At 33.8% G+C, this 21,123-nt stretch overlaps 1 protein-coding gene across 1 annotated transcript; it reads left to right on the top strand.

Moving 5' to 3' along the window:
• The first annotated feature begins 520 nt into the window (after positions 1–520).
• Positions 521–15,689, top strand: LOC121430019. The gene is made up of 10 exons (XM_041627291.1): positions 521–1,382; positions 7,498–7,702; positions 8,219–8,468; positions 8,827–9,094; positions 9,566–9,685; positions 11,063–11,291; positions 11,900–12,030; positions 12,916–13,081; positions 13,345–13,485; positions 15,548–15,689. Exons 1-10 carry the CDS (start codon positions 1,197–1,199, stop codon positions 15,676–15,678), a joined length of 1,827 nt encoding a protein of 608 aa, XP_041483225.1. The 5' UTR covers positions 521–1,196; the 3' UTR covers positions 15,679–15,689.
• Positions 15,690–21,123: the final 5,434 nt, after the last annotated feature.

The following is a 21,123-nucleotide window of genomic DNA, read 5'->3' as shown; positions in this document are numbered from 1 at the left end:
ATCGTTCCTCTCCTTCCTTTTTTTCCTCTCTTTTTTTAAATGATAAAGACTATCGTATCTTACAGGTTTACCGCATGATCCCGTCCTTTCTAACGACACCGTCCAGACATCGTCCTGTCTCTCCGGTGTAGACAGGGGGCTCCCTTTGGGATACTCTATAGTCTTGAAACTCGAAAGAGAAATAGAAAAATGAACTGTTATATAGAGCATTTGCCCGTGAAATGATCTCGCATATACTAATCAAATACATGTATGACTGTTTTGTTTTGTATAGAAAAAAAGATAAAATTTGATATAGGGAGGTTCGGATGATTCGAAATTTATGGGGGCATCCAAAATGAGGGCTTTAATAAATGAAATGGTGCATTGTTAAATCAAGGTTGTAAGTAAGGTGGACATTAGTCTGCTGGGCAAACCCTTCACTCGAAATAAGGGTCTGAATGTGCAGCCTACTCATGCCTTGTGTACTGAAGGCCGCTCTCTCACTAACAGCAAGTTTTCTATGTGCTAGTCTTTGCGTGGAGGCACACTTGTTGATCAAAGTTCCAATGAGGGTCTGTGCCTGCAGACTAGGTGGACATGGAGATGGAGTTAGTAAACAACATACATGTATATATATACACTCATGCATATAGCTCTATGCATAATTATACATATTTTACTGCAGTACTAGTATTCGGTCAATTAATGCTATAATCCACCTCATGAATATCAACTAGCTCGTCGATCCATATCATCAACGCCGCTTATTGATATGCAAATACGAAAACGTCCCGAAAACCAATGGTACGATTTGATTGGGCGACCGCTTATCAATATGCAAATAAGAAAGCGAATCAGCTCGCCGTACACACACAAACACAACAATCAAGCACTCGTACACAAACCTTATCACACAAACTCACTCTAAACACGTCCACGGCCACATGTATGAACGTACAAATAGCTTTATTTTGGTTTTGAATTCCGCGCGGTTGTTTTCGTATGCTTATCCTCATCCGTTGCTTCGAGTTTGTTATATTTTCATCGAAATTCTGACATTTTTTGCGACAAATAGGACACATAAATTTATATGTAAAGAAAGTGATATTTTCGTGTCTTTTGATTCAAGTTTTGAATCCCCGATAATATTTTTGCGGTAGAATATTTCTATATTGCTGTAGCTGTAGGCCGGAGCCAAGGCTATATATCTCGGCATGAGTACTCCTCCGAGCCGTCGCCTACGGTGGTCTCTTACTAGGGATCTCTCGGGATCGAGTGATGATGACTCAAGTTCAAGTTGTTTGTACCTGGTTGTGAATGGGTCGAAAGCACGATCAAAGAGAACCAAGGCAACCTACGACCACCTTTCTGGGCTTCAGCGAAGGGATGATAAGGTGCTGGTGAGTAAACGCTTCACAAAAATTCACTGTCTAAAAGCTCTATGGTCTAATTAATAACGAACTTACAATGTAGTTTACTCAGTCACAAGAACTACCCAGTTGTTGTGTATCCGGACGGGTTGTGTGTCCGGACGATCAATTTTAGAATGTCATTTGGAAAAAATTACCAGCGAAGTTTCATCAATTTTTAGTACAAAAAGTTAGGAAATATTATAAAGAACAAAATAGAAAATGATTACAAGTAATGAATTCATATTTTTAGTGTAATACACAGACAAAAAAGAAGGCTTCAAAAAGATAAAGTGTCCGGACACCCGACCCCCCATCCTACTACTCTGTACTACTGTAGCCAGGCCTAGTTAAACTTTAGTTTAGGGCCTAGATCTAGGCTATCTCATTCTCAGCTCTCAGTCTCACCCAGCTCAGGCGGTGATTCCGAAATATTTGCGATTTATTTTTAATTGCATTTTTCTGTTGCAATTTTACAACTGATCAGATAGATCAACATTAGTTATAGCAAATCAGATAGTTCTTGTTTCAAAGGAGCAGATTATCAATCAATCACTGACTAATTTTCAATTGCAAGACTTATGATTGATTTTTATTGACTTGCAATTGATCGCAAGTTTTTATTAAGTAAAGTTTTTGCAACACCTGATTTAATATATAGACCAAAGCTTCAGTCTCTGTTAGTGTATTTTGGTTGTTCCGCTGAACTACGTTGGCTCCACTCACCAATACAGCTATGTCAGAAATTGTTGAATAAATCCCCAGAAATGATATTCCTGTCTACCCATTATGAGACGAATTAGACTCTAATACTAGTAGTAAAATAAAATAAGTGAATGGAGCCAACGGAGTTCAACGGAACAACCAGGGGCACAACCAACAATCAGCAAAGCTCTTGGTCTAGTTCAGTAGTTTAGTAGTTCCGACTTATCCTTGAGGACTCTGTGATCATATTTTTAAAAATGATTTTGATATTTGTTTGATCACTGAGCCTTACTTACACTACAGTTGAACCCCTCCCATCCCATTAAGAGACACACGTAAACCAAGATGGATTCCCCTAGTTCATTGACACTAGATTAAATGACTTTGGCCGTAATCATGTGACAGCCTGAAACTCATGAAAGAGGATCAGTGATACCAGTACTTCATTTCCCATATCATGTTGGCAACATTTCAATCTCATCAACCAAGGATTATTTTTTGAAATGTCATTACTATATACTACATATTATGATGATGGTTCCCAAGTCTGCGCACCTAACGATTTGAGTTAAGATTTAACATGAACTTCTTTTTATTTCACAAAATATTTCTGTTAATAATGTTCCTTACAGGTCAAATCCACCTCAAAAAATGTTGATTTAAATCAATAGAGAAAAATCAGACAAGCGCAATGCTGAAAATTTCATCAAAATCAGATGTAAAATAAGAAAGTTATGACATTTCAAAGTTTCGCTTATTTTCAACAAAATAGTTATATGAACGAGCCAGTTACATTGAAATGAGAGAGTCGATGAGGTCACTCACTCACTATTTCTTTTGTTGTTTATTGTTTGAATTAAACAATATTTCAATTTTTACAAATTTGATTATTAGGACCTCATTGCCTGAAGCACAGAATGTTAAAATAATGGAATTCCACGTGTTCAGGGAGGAATGAAACTTCATTTCACATGACAATGACGAGAAAATAAAAATATTTCATATAATAAAATACAAAAGAAATAGTGAGTGAGTGATGTCATCATTGGATGTAACTGGCTTGTTCATATAACTATTTTGTTGAAAATAAGCGGAATTTAAAATGCCATAACTTTCTTATTTTACATCCGATTGTGATGAAATTTTCAGTGTTATGTTTGTTGAATTTATCTCTTTTTATTCAAATCAAGTTTTTGTTGGGGTGGACTTGTCATTTAAGTGTACCAAATATATCATTAAAATTGAAAGAAATATAGGAATATCTTTGAAAATACCTCGGGCAGTTATTTTCAGATTGGAAAAAAAATGGTACCCCATGTCTGTGCACCCATTCACTTTGCACACGATTCAGATATTTTGATGAGAAAGGCAGCATTTTGAGGCCGTCACATGAAATGCCCAAAATTCATTATTTTTCCATCATTTTGGGTCAGAGTTTTTAATGGGTCTATGTGGTGCATGTCTAAATTTTGTGTTCGTTGCATAGATCTTTTACTAGAATCGCACAGATATGCACGTGCTCAGACAAGGGGGACTGCGCAGACTTGGGGGAACTTGCTATTATGATTTGATTAATATTACAATACATATACTTGTAACACTACCAAATCGAATAGAATTTCATGTCACTTAGGGCACTTTGAGAAGATCAGTGGTCATTTTGGTCAGTAGGCAGTACTGACACTGAAAACTACCATACTTGTAAGATGAACATTTTTTTTAAAGAGAAACCCGCATTAATTTGATAAAAAAGGTTTCTTGACTTCAAAATTCCTTTGACCTTGACTTTACAAGCTTTTCAATTCATATCATTTGTGATTTCCAATACCGATCTCATACAAGTTTCATTTATGGTTATTCAGTATTTCTGCAGATAAAGCAAAGCATAAATTCTTATCTAAGTTAGTTGATCTGAAATGAACTTTGACCTTGGACCACTAACCTTAAATAACCTGAAATTATACTCCTCTAATTTCTGATATCTAAGCAATATAGCCCTATGCATAACCTGACTTATACTTTCAAAAATATGTCTAGAAACTCGTCTAGTAACCAAAAGTTATTCATTGATTTTGCTGATATGCCCACTTGATGACTAGTGTGTGAAAGTCAAATCTTAACTTTCGTAACATTTTGTTTTGGTTTAGTGAAACTACAACATGGTCTAGTTCTAGTTGCACTACTAGTAAACCCTAAATGACATTTGGCCTTCCAACACTTAACATTGGTTAAGATTTTAAGTTAATACCTTGGCTAGCAAGGCCATAGTTCTTCGACCCTATGTGACACACGTGTTTAACATTTCCCTTGGATGTTCAGATTACTTAATTTGCAAGATAGCCCTTTCATAAACCCAATTATGCAGATAATTTGGTTGTAAAGTCAAAGCAGGACCAGAGTTATCCTCATTATTTTGATGCTGCAATTATCTGCATAATAGCAGCAACGGCCCAGATTTCCAAAGTAATGCGAATAATTGCCATGGTGCGGTCACAAGGTCACCATTTTCCAACACAACCCCATCGGAGGGGGCGTGTGCAGTTGCCATGACAATTATCCGCCTTTTTCAGGTCGGGCGCTCGTAAAAAAAGGTGCGGATAATTTTTGGAGTTTGTTTCATGAAGTCTTTTACACACATATTGGTCTTTGACTCTGAGTATAGGCTACATATACGGGCAAGTCCAAGAAAAGGTCACCCTAGAAGGCAAAATTTCATCTTTAATTTAAGAAGTTATCTTTGGTGGGGTAAGAAAGCCCAAATGTTGAATTTTAAAATTTCATGAAGAAAAATTTGATAATATGCATATTTATGCTAATTTGGGGCACCTAATTTGCATAATTGGTAAAATGGGCGTTACGTATGGGACAATTATAAAAACTCACAGAAAATGAAAAGAAAACTTGTGAGATTTAGTCATAGGTGGGACATGGACCCCCTAACATCTTATTAATTTTTTGGGAAAAAAAGTGGTGTCATCTAATTAATTATGCAAATTAGGTCTTGTCCAACGTTGGAATGTCCCATACGTAACATTTTGAGGACGTTTTTTTAAGTTATTTCTCATAATACAATACTTGTATTGTTGCATCTCTGGGAAGTTCTAATTTATAAAGTATGAAAATGTTATACCAAAAAAAGTTTCAAAAATAGAGTTCACCTTTTAATTAAAAGTTAATTAAAAAATTGTTACGTATGGGACAACATGTTACGTATGGGACATTTACACACAATGTCAATGGGGAGATTTGTGTACAAAGTGAATGGAGAAAAACTAATTTCAAGAGTGCTCTAAAAAGTGATTATTTACCTTTTCTTTAGTTTTTAAAGACTGATTTGTCATGAATACTGATTAATGAAAGCAATTGACACAAAAAAATTGTGAAAATGGAAAAATATGAAAAAAAATAAAAACAATAGAAATACATAAGAAATTCATGAAACCATGAAAAAACAAGAAAAAAAAATGTTGAAATGGCTAATTTCCTCTTCAGTCATATCAAATATGTCTCAATAGAACATTTTAAAAGACTGAAACTCTTTTGTTATTTCCATATTTTAAATTATTTCAATTTTTTTAATTATAGGGAAAATTGTGTACGTTCTCTATGGGGACAAAATGTCCCATACGTAACTGTCCCATACGTAACATGTCATTAATTTGTTTAAATAGAGTCTGTAATTAGAGGGATTTCGCTTATGACATGAAACTTGCCTTCGATATACTAGAGTATTGTGACTTTTATCAGAGTAAGTTACAAGTTGTCAAATGAAATACTTTTAGAGAATTCTCAACTTGAAAAAAATGTTTCAAAAATTGTCTTTTTTCTGCGTCCCATACGTAACGGCCCATCTTTTCCCTCTAAAAGGTCAAGGTCAAATGTCACCATTTTTTGCATGATTATTCTTTTCCTAGATGTCTACCATCATGAGGGTATTCAATCTAATCAAAGTCATTTAACACTATTTTTCAGGTCATTAAAGCCTCTGAAATGTCCCATACGTAACGCGCGCGAATTCTTGGACTTGCCCATACATATTGGTGTCTGAGATATCTTGTTTCCATATAGGGCAAAACTTAGGTAAAATATTGTGGTTTAAACTTTTTCATTAGTGGCCTCAAAGGTCAAGTCCACCCCTGAAAAATATTGATTTGAATAAATACATGAGAGAAAAATCAAACTAGCAAAATGCTGAAAATTTCATCAAAATCGGATGTAAAATAAGAAAATTATGGCATTTTAAAGTTTCGCTTATTTTTCACAAAACAGTGATATGCGCAATTCAGTGTCATGCAAGCAGGTCAGTCAGTCAATGATGTCCATCACTCACTATTTCTTTTGTTTTTTTATTGTTTGAATTATACAATATTTCATTTTTTACAGATTTGACAGTAAGGACCAAGTTGACAAAATCATATAGTATTAAACAATGCCAATTCCACATGTTCAGGGAAGAATAATCGCTGTTTCACTTGAGAATGAGGGGAAAATTAGAATATTTCATATAATAAAATACAAAAGAAATAGTGACTGGATGACGTCATCAGTCTCCTCATTTTCATACTGACCAGGATGTTTTGTGAAATTAAGTGAAGCTTTAAAATGTCATAACTATCTAATTTAACATCAAATTTTAATGAAATTTTTAGTGTTATGCTTGTTGGATTTTTCTCTTTATAAATATCTAAATGAACTTTTTGTTTAGGTGGACTTGACCTTTAAATAATGGCAAAAACACACAGGATTACTCATTTCAGATCAAGCTATTGGTTTTTCAGTGTGCATGAAAGTTGGTACTAAGATTGGTCTTGGGGAAAACGATTCCCTTCTCAAAATGTGTTTGAAATTGCTTTGCCATAGTAAAAACATGGCAAACTCCAGGAAAAATACTTGCTCTTACTACTTTGCAGTTGGCACATTCATCTTGGATAAGGGCATGCAAGATCATTTTGCAAGTGTATTGGAAACCTGCACTACCATGGTGATGGCATGGGGGATATTAATCAGCTTCAGTGATACATGTATTTCTAATTTGATCAGTCACAGCTAGAACTCAAAAAGAAATTTTGACTGAAAAGACAATGTGTTTTGAAATTGTGAATGGTATTATGTTTGTAAGCTCTTTTGGTCTGCCTTTTTAGGGAGGAAAATGTTTAGATTGGGAATTAGAATCAATGTCCTTGATCTCAAATTTTGCGCATAGCATGAGAAAAGAGACATGCCGTAATATAAAAATATGATTGTGCAATTTTTTTTTTGCATTGCATGTCACAGATTGCTATATGTCATTTGTAGAATTAAATATGACACAATGAAGAAATTCAGAAATATACTCAGTTAGATTGATTCTACTGTGATGTTAATTCTTTCAGTGTACCACCTCTTTATTTTTTTTGTACAGTTCACCATGGCTAGTGGTAAGAAGGTGTGGATGAATGCCAATGACATGGATGCTGATGCTGTTAGTCAAGAGTTCGATATCACGACCATAGAGGATTTGGAAACCCAAGTCCAACCTCTCCTTTCATCAACCCCAAAGACGCGACCAAGCCAGAGGAAAAGACTAAGAGTTCCAAATGAACCCAGGACAAATCAAAGCTGCAAAGGTTTGTTGGATTTCTCTCTTAACCCTTTTTTTATATTCCATTTACGGGATGGGGACTATGGTGTGGAAATGAAGCGTTTATCCTGTACAAACATGATTCCTGGGGAGCGTTTCATGAAAGGACTTGTCAGATGTTTCATCCGACAGTTACTTTAGTAACAGTGCTTCTCAGCCAATCAGAATTCAGGAAAGTTGTCAGATCTGACAACTTGTCAGACGAAAATATTGATGAAATGCCCCCCTGAATCATGATCTTCACAATTGTTGGCAAAGTTGCATTTCAACCAACCCGCCATCTGTATACTCATTAAAATGCCTATAAGAATTGCAATTATGTTAAAATGGGATTTGATAAAATAGTTAAATTGCGATAGACACAAAAAATACAGATCTATAGAGATTTATGAAAAGACTTCTGCTTCATATTCTTTAATAGGAACAACATGTATGCAAATGATGTTATATGCCAAATGATAAATATTTCTTTCTCATTCTTCCATTTTTAAATTAAATGCAGGTGTTGTTGAGGTTCCCATCACAATGATTACTTTAGGGAACCCCATGAAATTACTGATAAAATGTAACACAAACAGAGTGGAAATGTATAAGCAGGCCTTGTTGGACAATCCCAATATGAACATACCAATCCTGCCTGTAATGACAGAAGATGAAGCATGGGATGAGGAAACTGCAGAAGAGTCTCAATACATGCTTCTTGGTGGCTGTAATCTCCTCACTGCAATCATCGACTTGGCAGGGGATGACAAGTAAGTAACTAAATTAAAATTTATATATTTCTTTGTTCTTTATCCTTAGCAAGGGTACCATATTCAAAATTAGAAAACGTTTATACCTGTACATGTAGGTCATTTGGGTAGCTTCTAGCCCCAGCCTTTGTACATTTAGTTTTCATCACATCTGTAAGTGTTTTGTATTCCTCCTGCCCTGAATGTGGTTGCCTATAAATGATACTCAAAATTTGGTTTTAAATATTTTCAAATTTTTTGCTGCACATGTGCCTGTAACAAATATAGAGTGTTGCTTCTTTAGTACATTTATATCGAGGTATCTTTTGTATGTTTCAAATATTTTGGTCTTTTTCTCTCTTATCTATTTCATTTGCAGATTTGCACATTTGAGAAGATGTAAAGTTAGGGTACATGGATCTCTATCCATGGGAGATGCCCTCCACATAGGTGCCCTATTCCAGCAGGAACAGGGACTTCTTGTTGATGAGGCTCCAACCCTCCAAGCCAAGGTGGCAGTATGTAGACGTTTACTATATAGCATGCATGAGCTTGATGAGGACGCTGATGAACCACCAGCCATTGTCCAAAATACTTGGAGGAAAAGGGCAGCAGCGGCATTGGGTTGCTTGTCCTCCAACCCTAAGGTGGATATTCCTTTATACCTAAGTGTATTACTTCCTTTGAAAATGTGTTTCTGTAATAAGTATATGTGTTGGCAAAAAAAAAATAGTATTGTCTCAAATCTTTCATGAATTTCTCATACAACATGCAACATTGTTTACCATGTACATAGTACTAGTATTATTTGGATTGCTGTACATTGTACCATGTCTAATTTCCAAATCTGCTTTTAATACATTTTTTAATAGATCTGAGGATTTTTCAGATATTTGAATTTTGAAAAGCATCCTTCAAATACTAAATTCACAATGTCAAGCAAGGATACAGTTGACTCATAGGTATAGGTATGGCTTCTAATACAGAGGCTCGCTGCTTGGATATCTAAAACATATAGTATGCTACAGTACATGTATGCATTTACTGCTAAATAAAGAATGACATGATTTATATTATTTTTAATGATTATTTTTTATGATTCGTATTTTTTACCTCAGGATCGAAAGAAATTGGAAACAACATTCCAGCTAGCTCTGTACAGTCGGAGGTGCTATGTGAAACTGGAAAGGATGTTCGAGCTACATGAAGAAAAGCATGGGAAAGCTCTGAAGCAAACTGTAAGTTATTTGATTCTCATTATTTTGTGATCTATTTAGAAATAATATCTGTTCTGAGGGGCATTGTAATTTTTTGTAATTATAATTGACTCACCTTTAGCTTTGTATATATTCTTCAGAAATATTGCGTACTGATAACTGATGAAAATGGCATGGGTTTTTAATGAAGTGCATAATTTTTTGTATATTTCACATTTGTTTCAGAAATTTGAACTTTTTGAGATTGTTTTTGTCATCTTTCGCACTATTTGAAAAAAATAAAGGTGCTGCTAGCCTTAAAGGGCAAATGAATAGGAGTATGAATGGAATTTCCATCTTCACTATTCAATTCAGAATTTTACTGTAAAATTTGTTCACATTTACATGGATTTTGACTTAGTAATAGAGGTTTAACCCCAAGAAGACGGGTCTCAACATTTTTCGTGATAAAACTGCTGCTCAAAAGTTTTGACTGCCATTCTTTGATCGCTCGCTGACTTTTTACTTTCAAGTCTCGCACAACTTTTTTGAGATGAAAATTGTGACCCCCAGATACGCGGTTCAAAAATTATGCAGCATTTTGTAAGTGCATGCAGACCCAAAATTGCTAAAAAATGTGAAATTGTGGAAAATCCAATGCAAATAGTGTTTTTAGCAAGAATTCATAAAATGTATCATTAATTTTCATTATAATGCATAAAATCAATCGATTTTATCTTGTTTATGGTCAAAATAAAGTCCCAGACAATTTCCATTGAAAAAAACAATAAAAAGTCGAAAAACAAAGAAATACATAATAAATTTAGAAAAAAATAGAATACATAAAAAAATAAATGTGATGTTGACATTTATGAGAATAAATTTGATGAGATGCCTATCTAGAGTATAAAAAATAGCATTTTAAGGGCATTATTTCATTAATTAGAGCAAACATATGATTTTATGCATAAATTAGCATAATTAATGAGCATTACGATTTTTCGCAGAATATGATATTTTAGTTTTTTAGATAATGCTATGGGTAACGGGCGTGCCAATTTTTGTCGCGATCGACCCCCCAGTCATCTTAGGGGTCGAAATAGCCCAGTCTATTTAGGGTTAACCTCAACGTAGTAATCTTGTTGGTCTAAAAATGCCAAATTCTTTTGAATGAGCAATTCTCAAGAGCTTCTAATTGGGTGAACTTCAAAGCTCTAGCAAAAATTCAAGCACATCTTATTTATTTTTTGCATATTTGAAATATTCAGGTGCTAAACTAACTATGTGCAAAATTTTGTAAAAAATGACATTGATTTCTTCTAAACTGTGGAATGTCTTTCAAAGATTTTGTAATACATGTATCAACATTTTTTTAAAATGTATTTTGTTGTTTTTTTGTTTTCTTATGGTCTTCTGCAGGTCTTCATGCATCTTCAAGGACTGAAAGAAGAGGAGAAATATGAGTTACTCACCAAGACAGTGAATGGAGAAATTCAATTGGACAACATGAAATCAAGGGCTAAATTTCAGAAAGGACTTCACACAGTGCAGCGTGAGTTCCAGTTGCTCACTAAAAAAAGGACTTGGGATGAATGTAAGAGGGCATACCCTGAATATACCACAGATTCTGCCTTAGGCCAGTTTATTGGTGAGTATTACAGTGACTTTTCGTGTATCTGTCACCCACATTTGTTTTTTACAATGATTCCTCTGTTTCTTTGCCAATGTAACAATGAGAACATAGTTCCAAAGGCATGTGAAATTTTGAAAATATATGTTAGGTCCAAATTCATTCTAAAACAATATTGAATGCAATGAGAAATCATAAATATATCATTATTTTTACTCAAACTTTTGGAATTTATTAATTATAGTCATGTATTAATTGGAAAGTGTCACCAATAATTTCCATTAGAAGATTGAATTATAAAAGCACAGATATGAATATGAAATCTAGAAAAAAGATTTGATAAATAAATGGCTACAAAGCGTACTTATAAAGTTATCGTTTTGGGCCTCCATTTCTTGATTTATAGCATTTCGTAGTTTGATAGTATACCATCAACTCTTTTATTTCTTGAAGCTTTCATCTGAATCTAACTGACATTTTTTTTGCCTTCATGATAATCAGATATTTATAGTATTTATGATTGAGATGATGCTACGTCTCATCAAGATGTTTTATCCTTTCTGTTTTTATGTATTAGAGAAAGCATTAATTTTTACTAAAAGGAATTTTGTTTTTACTTCACTTAGGCATGAACTTCAAAAAGTCTATACCAAGAGAATTTTTCAATTTCGTACAAGAGGTGATGGACTCACCAAGTGGCACAACCACCTCATCGAGTTTGAGACTATGTCCTGTCTCCCTTACTGTCCTTGAAGTGGTGAGATTTTTTTCCTTCTAATTAAAATATATATATACTGTAGTATCCTACTGATCTGAAGGTCATGGATGTACTTCACTTTTTTTTGTTATATGCATACCAAAATCGTGTGCCTCACCCTCCATCCCAGTTTGTATTCCTTGCCTTTGACTTGTATTCTTGGCGTGGGGTACTCCTGTATAATGTGGTATGACCCCCCCCCCCCCCTCCCTTTTTAGACCTTGATTAAATTCTTCAAATTTCTACATGTTCAATATTGCTAAGCTCCAAAGACCCATTTTACCTGATTCAGAGTAGTTTTCATAGTCAACTACATGAAATACAGGTTTGCAACCACTGCTGTAACTGCATTGGCCATGTATATAGAAATATTTATATAGCTTTGTGATGTACATGTATATGCATGTATGCACCAATGATAGAGAATATATTGAGGAATTGACCACATCTACGGGTTGAAGAAATGTTGAGATGGCTAGCAACAGAAGTTAATCTTTCTCTGTTGTGCCTGCCATGTGCACATTGATACGGAGTTTCCGCGACTGTGTTTTAATATGCCTGATAGATCATTGATTCCAAGATCCCATATTTTAAACCTAGTAGACCTCCATTTCAAGGTTTTGTGGTTCATGTCCTTAAAGGCCTGCAGACCTTTACCAATACAAAGTGATGCCCTTGACATACTATAATATCTGGTTATCTTTTGCATGTCCATTCTCACTGTAACTTAAATAATTGAAATTTACCTGTTTTCAAAATTTCATCAGAAATTCTTATCTTTGTCAGTGAGTGATCAATTATAAACTCGCCTTATACTGCATAGATTATCAAAATTGCAAATTGTTGTTATGTTTATATTGTCATTATTTTTCTCTTTAACATCAGGATGGAACAACTGGAATAAAAAAAGTGGCTAAGGACTTGAAAGAAGGAACAACAAATGTGGTTGTGATTACAGATGGGATCATGGTGGCATCGAGATGGCAGGAGGCATTGGAGCGAGAGGGATTCTCAATGTGTCAAGAAAGTGTGATTGTTGGAGATAATAAAGGTGATTTTTAGACCAATTTTTCATATCTTATAATTCTGTTTTTGTTATTTTCCCCCAGATAAGTTGTATTTATTATAAATGTAAAGATATATATCATACTCTTTTGTATTTTTCAAACCGATTTTCTTATGGTTATTATTTAGATTCACTAAATGGTTAATACCTAGTAATGGGCTATGTTTCTTCATTTCAATTAAACACTACATGGTTCTTTTTTTCTGTAAAGACTGTATAACACTTATATTTCTTCCTTCTTATGGCAGCTCGCTATGTGATTGCAGGAACAACTGCAAATTTGAGTCGTGGACTGGGCAATATTCTACCAGAGGCAACTGCATTCCATACCATTTTGACAGCATTTTCAGATGCACAAGACAGTATTGCACTCGCTGTACAGGATTATGGTATGTATAAATGTGAAAATCTTAAGAAAATTAAAAGAAGAAATTTTTTTTTTTCATATTGCAGTACACATATATGTCTATATTATCTATTAGAAACATTCAGAAACATTTCATCTCTCATATCACAGTATTTTTAAAGAGGGGCTGTAACATGACCAATAATATGCATTTTGAATTCGATCAGAATCTCAATATGAATTCAGATATAAGTAAAAGTAATAGTATTCTATGTAAGGTTGATTTCATTATAAACCTTAATTTTTTTATTTCAAATAGAAGCAAGGTTTTAGTGCCATTCTGGTGATAAATAGGTTCCCCTATCTTGAAAGTTGGTCGTATAGTTAGTCAAGTATAACAGATCATTAGACAAGAAACTTTGGTCTTCAGTCAAAACTCATTCCATTTAGGAAATATTGTTATTTGCATTGACATCAAGTGAATGCTGATAAGGTTTTGAATGTCTGCTCTATCATATCAAATTAATCTTTGAGAAAAGGGCAAACCAATATCCCACTTCAGAAGACATGAGATTGAGATAAAAAGTTACTGACAAATATCACTTTGAGGTCGACGGTAAGGTCATTGCATATTGAGATCAAAAGAATTCATATGTTTCATGCTGCAAAGAGGAATTTGGATGAGCTTAAGTGTTTTGGAACATTAAAATGGTTAATTTTGAAAATAGATTTCCTGTACTCACCAGCTATGAATCTTTGATAATCACAACAATATCAATACATGAATTCATTAAGCATTTTTTCCACAGTATAAAAACAGCAACTATTATTATCATTCTGTCTATAACTCTGATATGGACTGGGTTGTGATTGCAAATAGGAATATTTTGAAATGTCGCACAGAAGTGTCAATGTAAACTCCAACCATTTAAACAGCGAGTAACATATAGATTATTTTGCGGTATGATCGTTAGGGCTTATTACCGAGATCATATACGACATCAGGCTTATATAGTCCACTTCTCATGCTTCATACATTATATTTAGATACAACCATGAATGAACAACTAAATAAGGAGCAAAAAAAATATTGATTGCTTTATTGATCATTGTTTTATATGCATTTAAAATAATTAAATTTGTATGCGTAATTTGAAAATAAGCTGCATGTAATCAGAACTCCACATAAATTAACATCAAATAATCCATGCCCTTATTAAGTCAATGATCGAAGCCCATTCCAAAGGATTACAAGTATAATGCAAATTACTCAATTGGTAAGCAGTTATCGTTCATTAGCCCTAACAAGACGGGGGGGGGGGGGGGGCTAATTCAGCCCCCTTTATATTTTTTGTGATAAATCAGCTGTGCAAATTGTTTTATCCCGCCGCTTGCTGACTTCATATTTTCATATCTTGCGCAAGCTTTGTGACCAAAATTGAGAGCGCTAAGTACGCGATATTGACATTACGCAGCATTTTGTAAGTGCATGCAGACCCAAGGTACCAAGATATCTAAAAAATGTGAATTTGTGTACAAATCCTATGCCAATGGTGGTTTTAGCCCAAATCCATATATGTATCATAATTTTCCTTTTACTAACAAAATAAATTAATTAGATCTTGTCTGTTGTCAAAATAAAGCCCACAACAAATTCCATTGAAAAAACAACAAAAATGAAAAAAATAAAAAAAACTGAGAAATATATGAAATTTGGAAAACAATAAATATATAAAATAAAACACATTTGATCAGATTCCTATAAAGCATCTATGAACCCAAAATGAGTATTTGAGGGGCATTATTTAGTAATTAGAACAAACTTTTGTTGAATTTAAAAATAATTTGCATAATTAACAAGATTTTATGCAGAATTTTATCTTATAGTTTTATAGGTTAGGCCATGGGTAACGCCCATGCCAATTTCCATTGCGATCGACGGCCGAAATCATATGGGGGCTGAATAGGTCCCTCCCCTGTCTTAGGCATCAGAATAGCCCAGTCTATTTAGGGTTAAAGTGAATGGTTAATTAAATTTTAATTACTCACAGAATATAGCTTTTCTTCAGCAATTCTAATCCCTGTTATTGAAATGTATTATGCAGATGCAGTTGAGGAAGATGCATTGACCCTGAATAGAATTGCAAGAAACTTGTCCATTTGTGGAAGGAGCTCTGGGAGTTCTGGAAGTTCGGGAAGTGAATACGACTTCTCAGAAGCTGAGTCAGCAGATTGAATATGAGCAACTAGAATATCAATCACTGTATAAGGAAGCGTTACTGTTATTAAGTAGTGCTAGGTTAGTGTTTTATGATTATGTCGATAAATCGTGGTAAGACTTACGTACTGTCAATTATGAAAAGTTCATGACTATTGAACAAAAATGCAGCTCTGTTGCTTTAAACCAATTCAAGATGTAACCCAAATGCCAACTTTCATGAAAAAGCATGGATGAAAGCCTTTATTTCCACTTCTTTGCTCTCACAGATTCGCAACTCCTGAACTTACGTAATGAATTTCAGACTGGGCTGTACAATTATCAATTAGCAATACTGGAAAGACCCTTGTTGTGATCTATTTTTCATGTGTATATTTATTAGAGCTATCCCCGGAGCAATGAGATGTAATTAAAGCATCTTGGGGGATCAATCTTGTATGTATTTGATTATTTATAACTTGTCATAATTATCCACATTCAGTTGAATGGTGTCATTGTTTTGATATTACAGTTACAATATTCAGTCAGTTATTGGTATTACTTGTCATTAGATGTATTCAAGGCAATAAGTGGTTGAAAGAAGGGAGATAAAACATGTTTATAATATCAGTTCTTGCTACTATGTGTAATCTGTATTCTTTACCCTTTTATATCAAGAATGCCTGAAAACATGAATTATACAGCTATTCTATGGTTTTTACATTTTTAGAAATTCATATATGAGTTTTTTATGATACTAAATTTTCCTCTTAGCTGATAATGATGTCTTGATTAATTAATAATCATAATTAACATCTATGTGCACGATATAAACCTTTGTTACTTTATATTGAGAGTGCCTTAGAAATGAACAGTACAGCTATCCTATAGTTTTCTATGAGTAGTTCATTTATGACATCATTTTCCCTTTAAATCAATGTAGGCATTATTATAATCATCACAATGCACTAATTAACATGCAATATATAAAATTCTATGTTATTGTATTGCCTAAAACCACTTGAAAACATTGATAAAACAGCTCTTCTAAAGTTTTTCATGACAACAAATTTATTATTTTAGGATTCTTTGATTTCATTGTTTAATCAATGTTATAGTTTAAATGAGCATAATTAGCATTATGTACTAGTTAGCAAAATTATGTTTAATGAACCGACAAAGCCTGCAAATATGAATAATTAATATTTCATACAGATTTCTATGACTTTGGTCCTGCAGTTCCCATGGCTGGAGCTGGGAACCTAACTTTATCTCAATGAAATAACAGAGAAATGTATGTATTTCACCTGTATGTTTACCACAAACCAAAATATGATAAAGATGTCTATACAGTGCGTATCAAAAAAAAGTTTACACTTTTAAAAAGCCCTGGGAATTAAAAAATATACAAGTGGGTAAATTTTTCACATATAATCTTGGGTTTGGGTCTCATCTATCCAATGAAAGTAAAAGTTTTGTCAGAATGAAACACTTGAGTGAGCACTGTCCATTTTTGTAAAGCTCGCAGAAATCTGTTTGCGCAGAAATGCTCAAGTTTTCACGCTGTGTTAAGGGGAAACGGTGAAATCAAACTTATCTTGCAAAACATTTTTCATATATTTCCCATGCACTTTTAGTCAGCTGAAATAAGACGAATCTATTCAAGCATTTTGTATCAATTTTGGCACCCAAATTGAAATTTCAACACTTAGTAAGCACAACCTTTACCCTTTTTTGACCAGCTGGATCTGAGGACATAAATGAATCTGAGCAAAAGTTTATATCAGACATCTCCAGCACTATTTCACTAAGTTTTTATCATTGAAAGTAGGTTTACATTTCATTTTCCATTTAATACTTGTTTCTTCACACTTTTCTCAAGCTTGGCAATGATTAAAAAATGAAAATCAAGCTTAAGCCATTCCATGTAAATCACAGCTCAGTGTAAAGCCATATCGTCACGATGGCCTCAGTGTGTGGGGGAGAGGGGTGGGGTGAAATGCTCTCTTCGAAGTGTTTTGGGCAAGGAAACGAGTCAAAAAATGTAAAAGATATCTTCAAATCAATTTTAATTGCTAAATTCTATGCAAATCATTTTTCACTAAGTTTTCAAAAGTAAGTGGTGCTCACTCCAGCAGAAATATTTTTCGACAGTTATATCGTCATTTGTTTAAATGGATCTGTACTAATGTTAAAATGTGGAAAAATCTTCAGGATATTAGAAATGTATAATTTTACAGGATTTTTTCAAAGTGTAAACTATTTTTTGATACACACTGTATATTGCGCATAGATGTTAATTTGTGTACAATAACAATTATTCAATTCTTGCTACCCTCTGTGCGCTTTTTATTGAGACTTTGAATATTATGGTAAAAACACTTTTAGGTGAAAGCAATATTTCACTTAAGCAGTAAATTTGGGTATAAATGGGTACAATCTGCTTGATGTGTGACAGACACACTAAGCCTCCTAAAGTCCTTTTGAACTATACTGTAAAATGTAATGGGCATACAATTCTTGGTAGCCACAATTCATGGCCCTGGGATGAATTGGTCTGAAGCACCTCAAGATTTTCCTAGGGGTGTTGCATGTTGTATTCTCCATAAGCAGCACTCCTGTTCCTATGGCCCTTTGTTTAATTTACAACCACATCTTTTTACTGTATTGGTATAAAATGCTACCTCTATTTATTAATTTTATTTACTATTTATGGTTACTCTGGTAAGATAATAGCATTTGTATAACGTCTTTGTAAAATATTGTACAAGCAATTACACTTATTCGAATCATATTATCTAAAGCTGTTATCCTTTGGATAATGTTATCTGAAGCCTGTTTCCATAACCGATTATATTATTTGAAGCTGTGTTTCTATTCGGATAATGATATCTGAAGTTGTTTTCAATTGGAACAATGGAAGCTGTGTTTCTATTCGGACAATATTGTCCGAATCTGTGTTTCTATTCAGACAATATTATCTGAAGCTTTGTTTCCATTCGGATAATCTTATCCGAAACCGTGTTTCTATTCAGATAATGTTATCTAAAGCTTTGTTTTTCATTCGGATAATCTTATCCGAAGTCGTGTTTCTATTCGGATAATGTTGCCCGAAACTGTTTTTTCAGGATAATCTTGTCCGAAGCTGTGTTTCTATTTGGACAATATTATCTGAAGCTGTGTTACCTTTGGACAGTATTATCTGAATCTGTGTTTCTATTCGGATAATATTATCCAAAGCCTGTTTTATCTATTCAGACAATATTATCTGAAGCTGTGTTTCCATTCGGACAATGTTATCCAAAGCCTTTTTATCTATTCAGACAATATTGTCTGAAGCTGTGTAGCCGTTCGGACAATGTTATCCAAAGCTGTGTTTCTATTCGGATAATATTATCTGAATCTGTGTTTCTATTCGGATAATATTATCCAAAGCCTGTTTTATCTATTCAGATAATATCTGAAGCTGTGTTTCCATTCGGGTAATGTTATCCAAAGCCTGTTTTATCTATTCATATAATATCTGAAGCTGTGTTTCCATTCGGATAATGTTATCCAAAGCCTTTTTATCTATTCGGATAATTTAGTCCAAAGCTGTGTTTCTATTCGGACAATATTGTCTGAAGCCTTGTTTCCATTCGGACAATATTATCTAAAGCTGTGTTTCTATTCGGATAATCTTATCTGAAGCTGTGTTTCTATTCGGGCAATATTATCTGAAGCTGTGTTTCTATTCGGACAATATTATCTGAAGCCATGTTTCTATTCGGACAATATTATCAAAAATTGTGTTTTTATTCGCACAATATTATCCGAATCTGCTCCTATTCGGATAATCTTGTCCGAAGTCGCGTTTTCTTCGGATATTGTTATCCGAAACTGTGTTTCTATTTGGACAATATTATGTGAAGCTGTGTTTGTATTTGGACAATGTTATCCAAAGCTGTGTTTCTATTCGGATAATCTTATCCGAAGCTGTTTCTATTCGGACAATATTATCTGAAGCCATGTTTCTATTCGGACAATATTATCCAAAGCTGTGTTTCTATTCGGACAATATTATCCGAATCTGTGCTTCTATTCGGATAATCTTATCCGAAGTCGCGTTTTCTTCGGATACTGTTATCTGAAGCTGTGTTTCTATTTGGACAATATTATCTGAAACTGTGATTCCGTTCGGACAATATTATCCAAAGCTGTGTTTCTATTCGGACAATATTATCTAAAGCTATGTTACCTTTGGATAATATTATCTGAATCTGTGTTTCCATTCGGATAATGTTATCCAAAGCTGTGTTTCTATTCGGATAATATTATCTGAATCTGTGTTCTATTCGGATAATATTATCCAAAACCTATTTTATCTATTCAGATAATATTATCTGAAGCTGTGTTTCTGTTCGGACAATTTTATCTAAAGCTGTGTTTCTATTGGATAATCTTATCCGAAGCTGTGTTTCTATTCAGACAATATTATCCGAATCTCTGCTTCTATTCGGATAATCTTATCCGACGTTGTATTTTCTTCGGATAATGTTATCCGAAGCTGTGTTTCTATTCGGATAATGTTATCCGAAACTGTGTGTCTATTCGGATAATCTTATCCGAAGCTGCGTTTCTATTTCGACACCCTTTGGATAATATTGTCTGAATCTTTGTTTTTATTCGGATGATCCTATCTGAAGAATGTGTCTATATCAGATAATACTATCTGAAGCCGTGTTTCCATTCAGATAGTGTTATCTAAAGCTGTGTTTCTATTCAGGTAATATTATCTGAAGCTGTGTTTCTATTCGGATAATGTTATCCAAAGCTGTGTTTCTATTTGGATAATCTTATCGGAAGCTGTATTTGATCTTTAGATAATATTGTCCGAATGAAAATACTGTTAGGATATTATGCAAAGGTCAACCACTTTGTACTATGTGTCAGTTTATTCTTACATTGTGATGCTTTGCAATGATGTTATTAAATAATCCCTTACCTTCTATTTCACATGTTGAAATTCCTTATCATTTTTCCAGTGTGAAAGTTGTTTGAAGTGTGTTTGGATGTCTTGTTGTATTCAGATGTGAACAGGTATGAAAGGATATAATTAGAATGTCAAAAAGCAGAGAACAGTGAAAGAGCATAGATTGTGAGGTTAATGTTACGAAGTTATGAAAGACTGAAGTTAACACTGGCATAGTAGTGAAAAATAAAGAATGATGTTGTTCTGAATGAGATGAATGGTCGACAAAGAAAGAATTGTTGGTCATGGTGCTTGATGAAATAAGCCCTTTTTCAAGGGTAAATGCTGTTGTAAATTGATCATGAAGATGATATGATAATAAATAATGCACAGAATTGTCACATCGATTCTATGCATTTATTTTTGCTATGGAAATGTCCATGTTTTTCACAAGGAAATTGACAAGGTCAATAAAACTTCAATTTTGGGCAAAAATGAACAAAAAATTGTCCATTTTGAAAAGATATACTGTT

The sequence above is a fragment of the Lytechinus variegatus genome, chromosome 16, assembly GCF_018143015.1.
Source record: "Lytechinus variegatus isolate NC3 chromosome 16, Lvar_3.0, whole genome shotgun sequence".
NCBI lineage: Eukaryota > Metazoa > Echinodermata > Echinoidea > Temnopleuroida > Toxopneustidae > Lytechinus > Lytechinus variegatus.
The sequence above is the reverse complement of the archived record's forward strand: the minus strand, read 5'-3'. Positions and strand labels throughout refer to the sequence as shown.

What these genes read in the sequence shown, in the direction of transcription:
- LOC121430019 (XM_041627291.1), top strand. Translation starts at nt 1,197, where the DNA reads ATGAGTACTCCTCCGAGCCGTCGCCTACGGTGGTCTCTTACTAGGGAT. An exon ending in GATTGTTGGAGATAATAAAG is followed by an intron (nt 13,082 to 13,344) that starts GTGATTTTTAGA and finishes TTCTTATGGCAG; the next exon opens with CTCGCTATGTGATTGCAGGA. An exon ending in ACTCGCTGTACAGGATTATG is followed by an intron (nt 13,486 to 15,547) that starts GTATGTATAAAT and finishes TGTATTATGCAG; the next exon opens with ATGCAGTTGAGGAAGATGCA.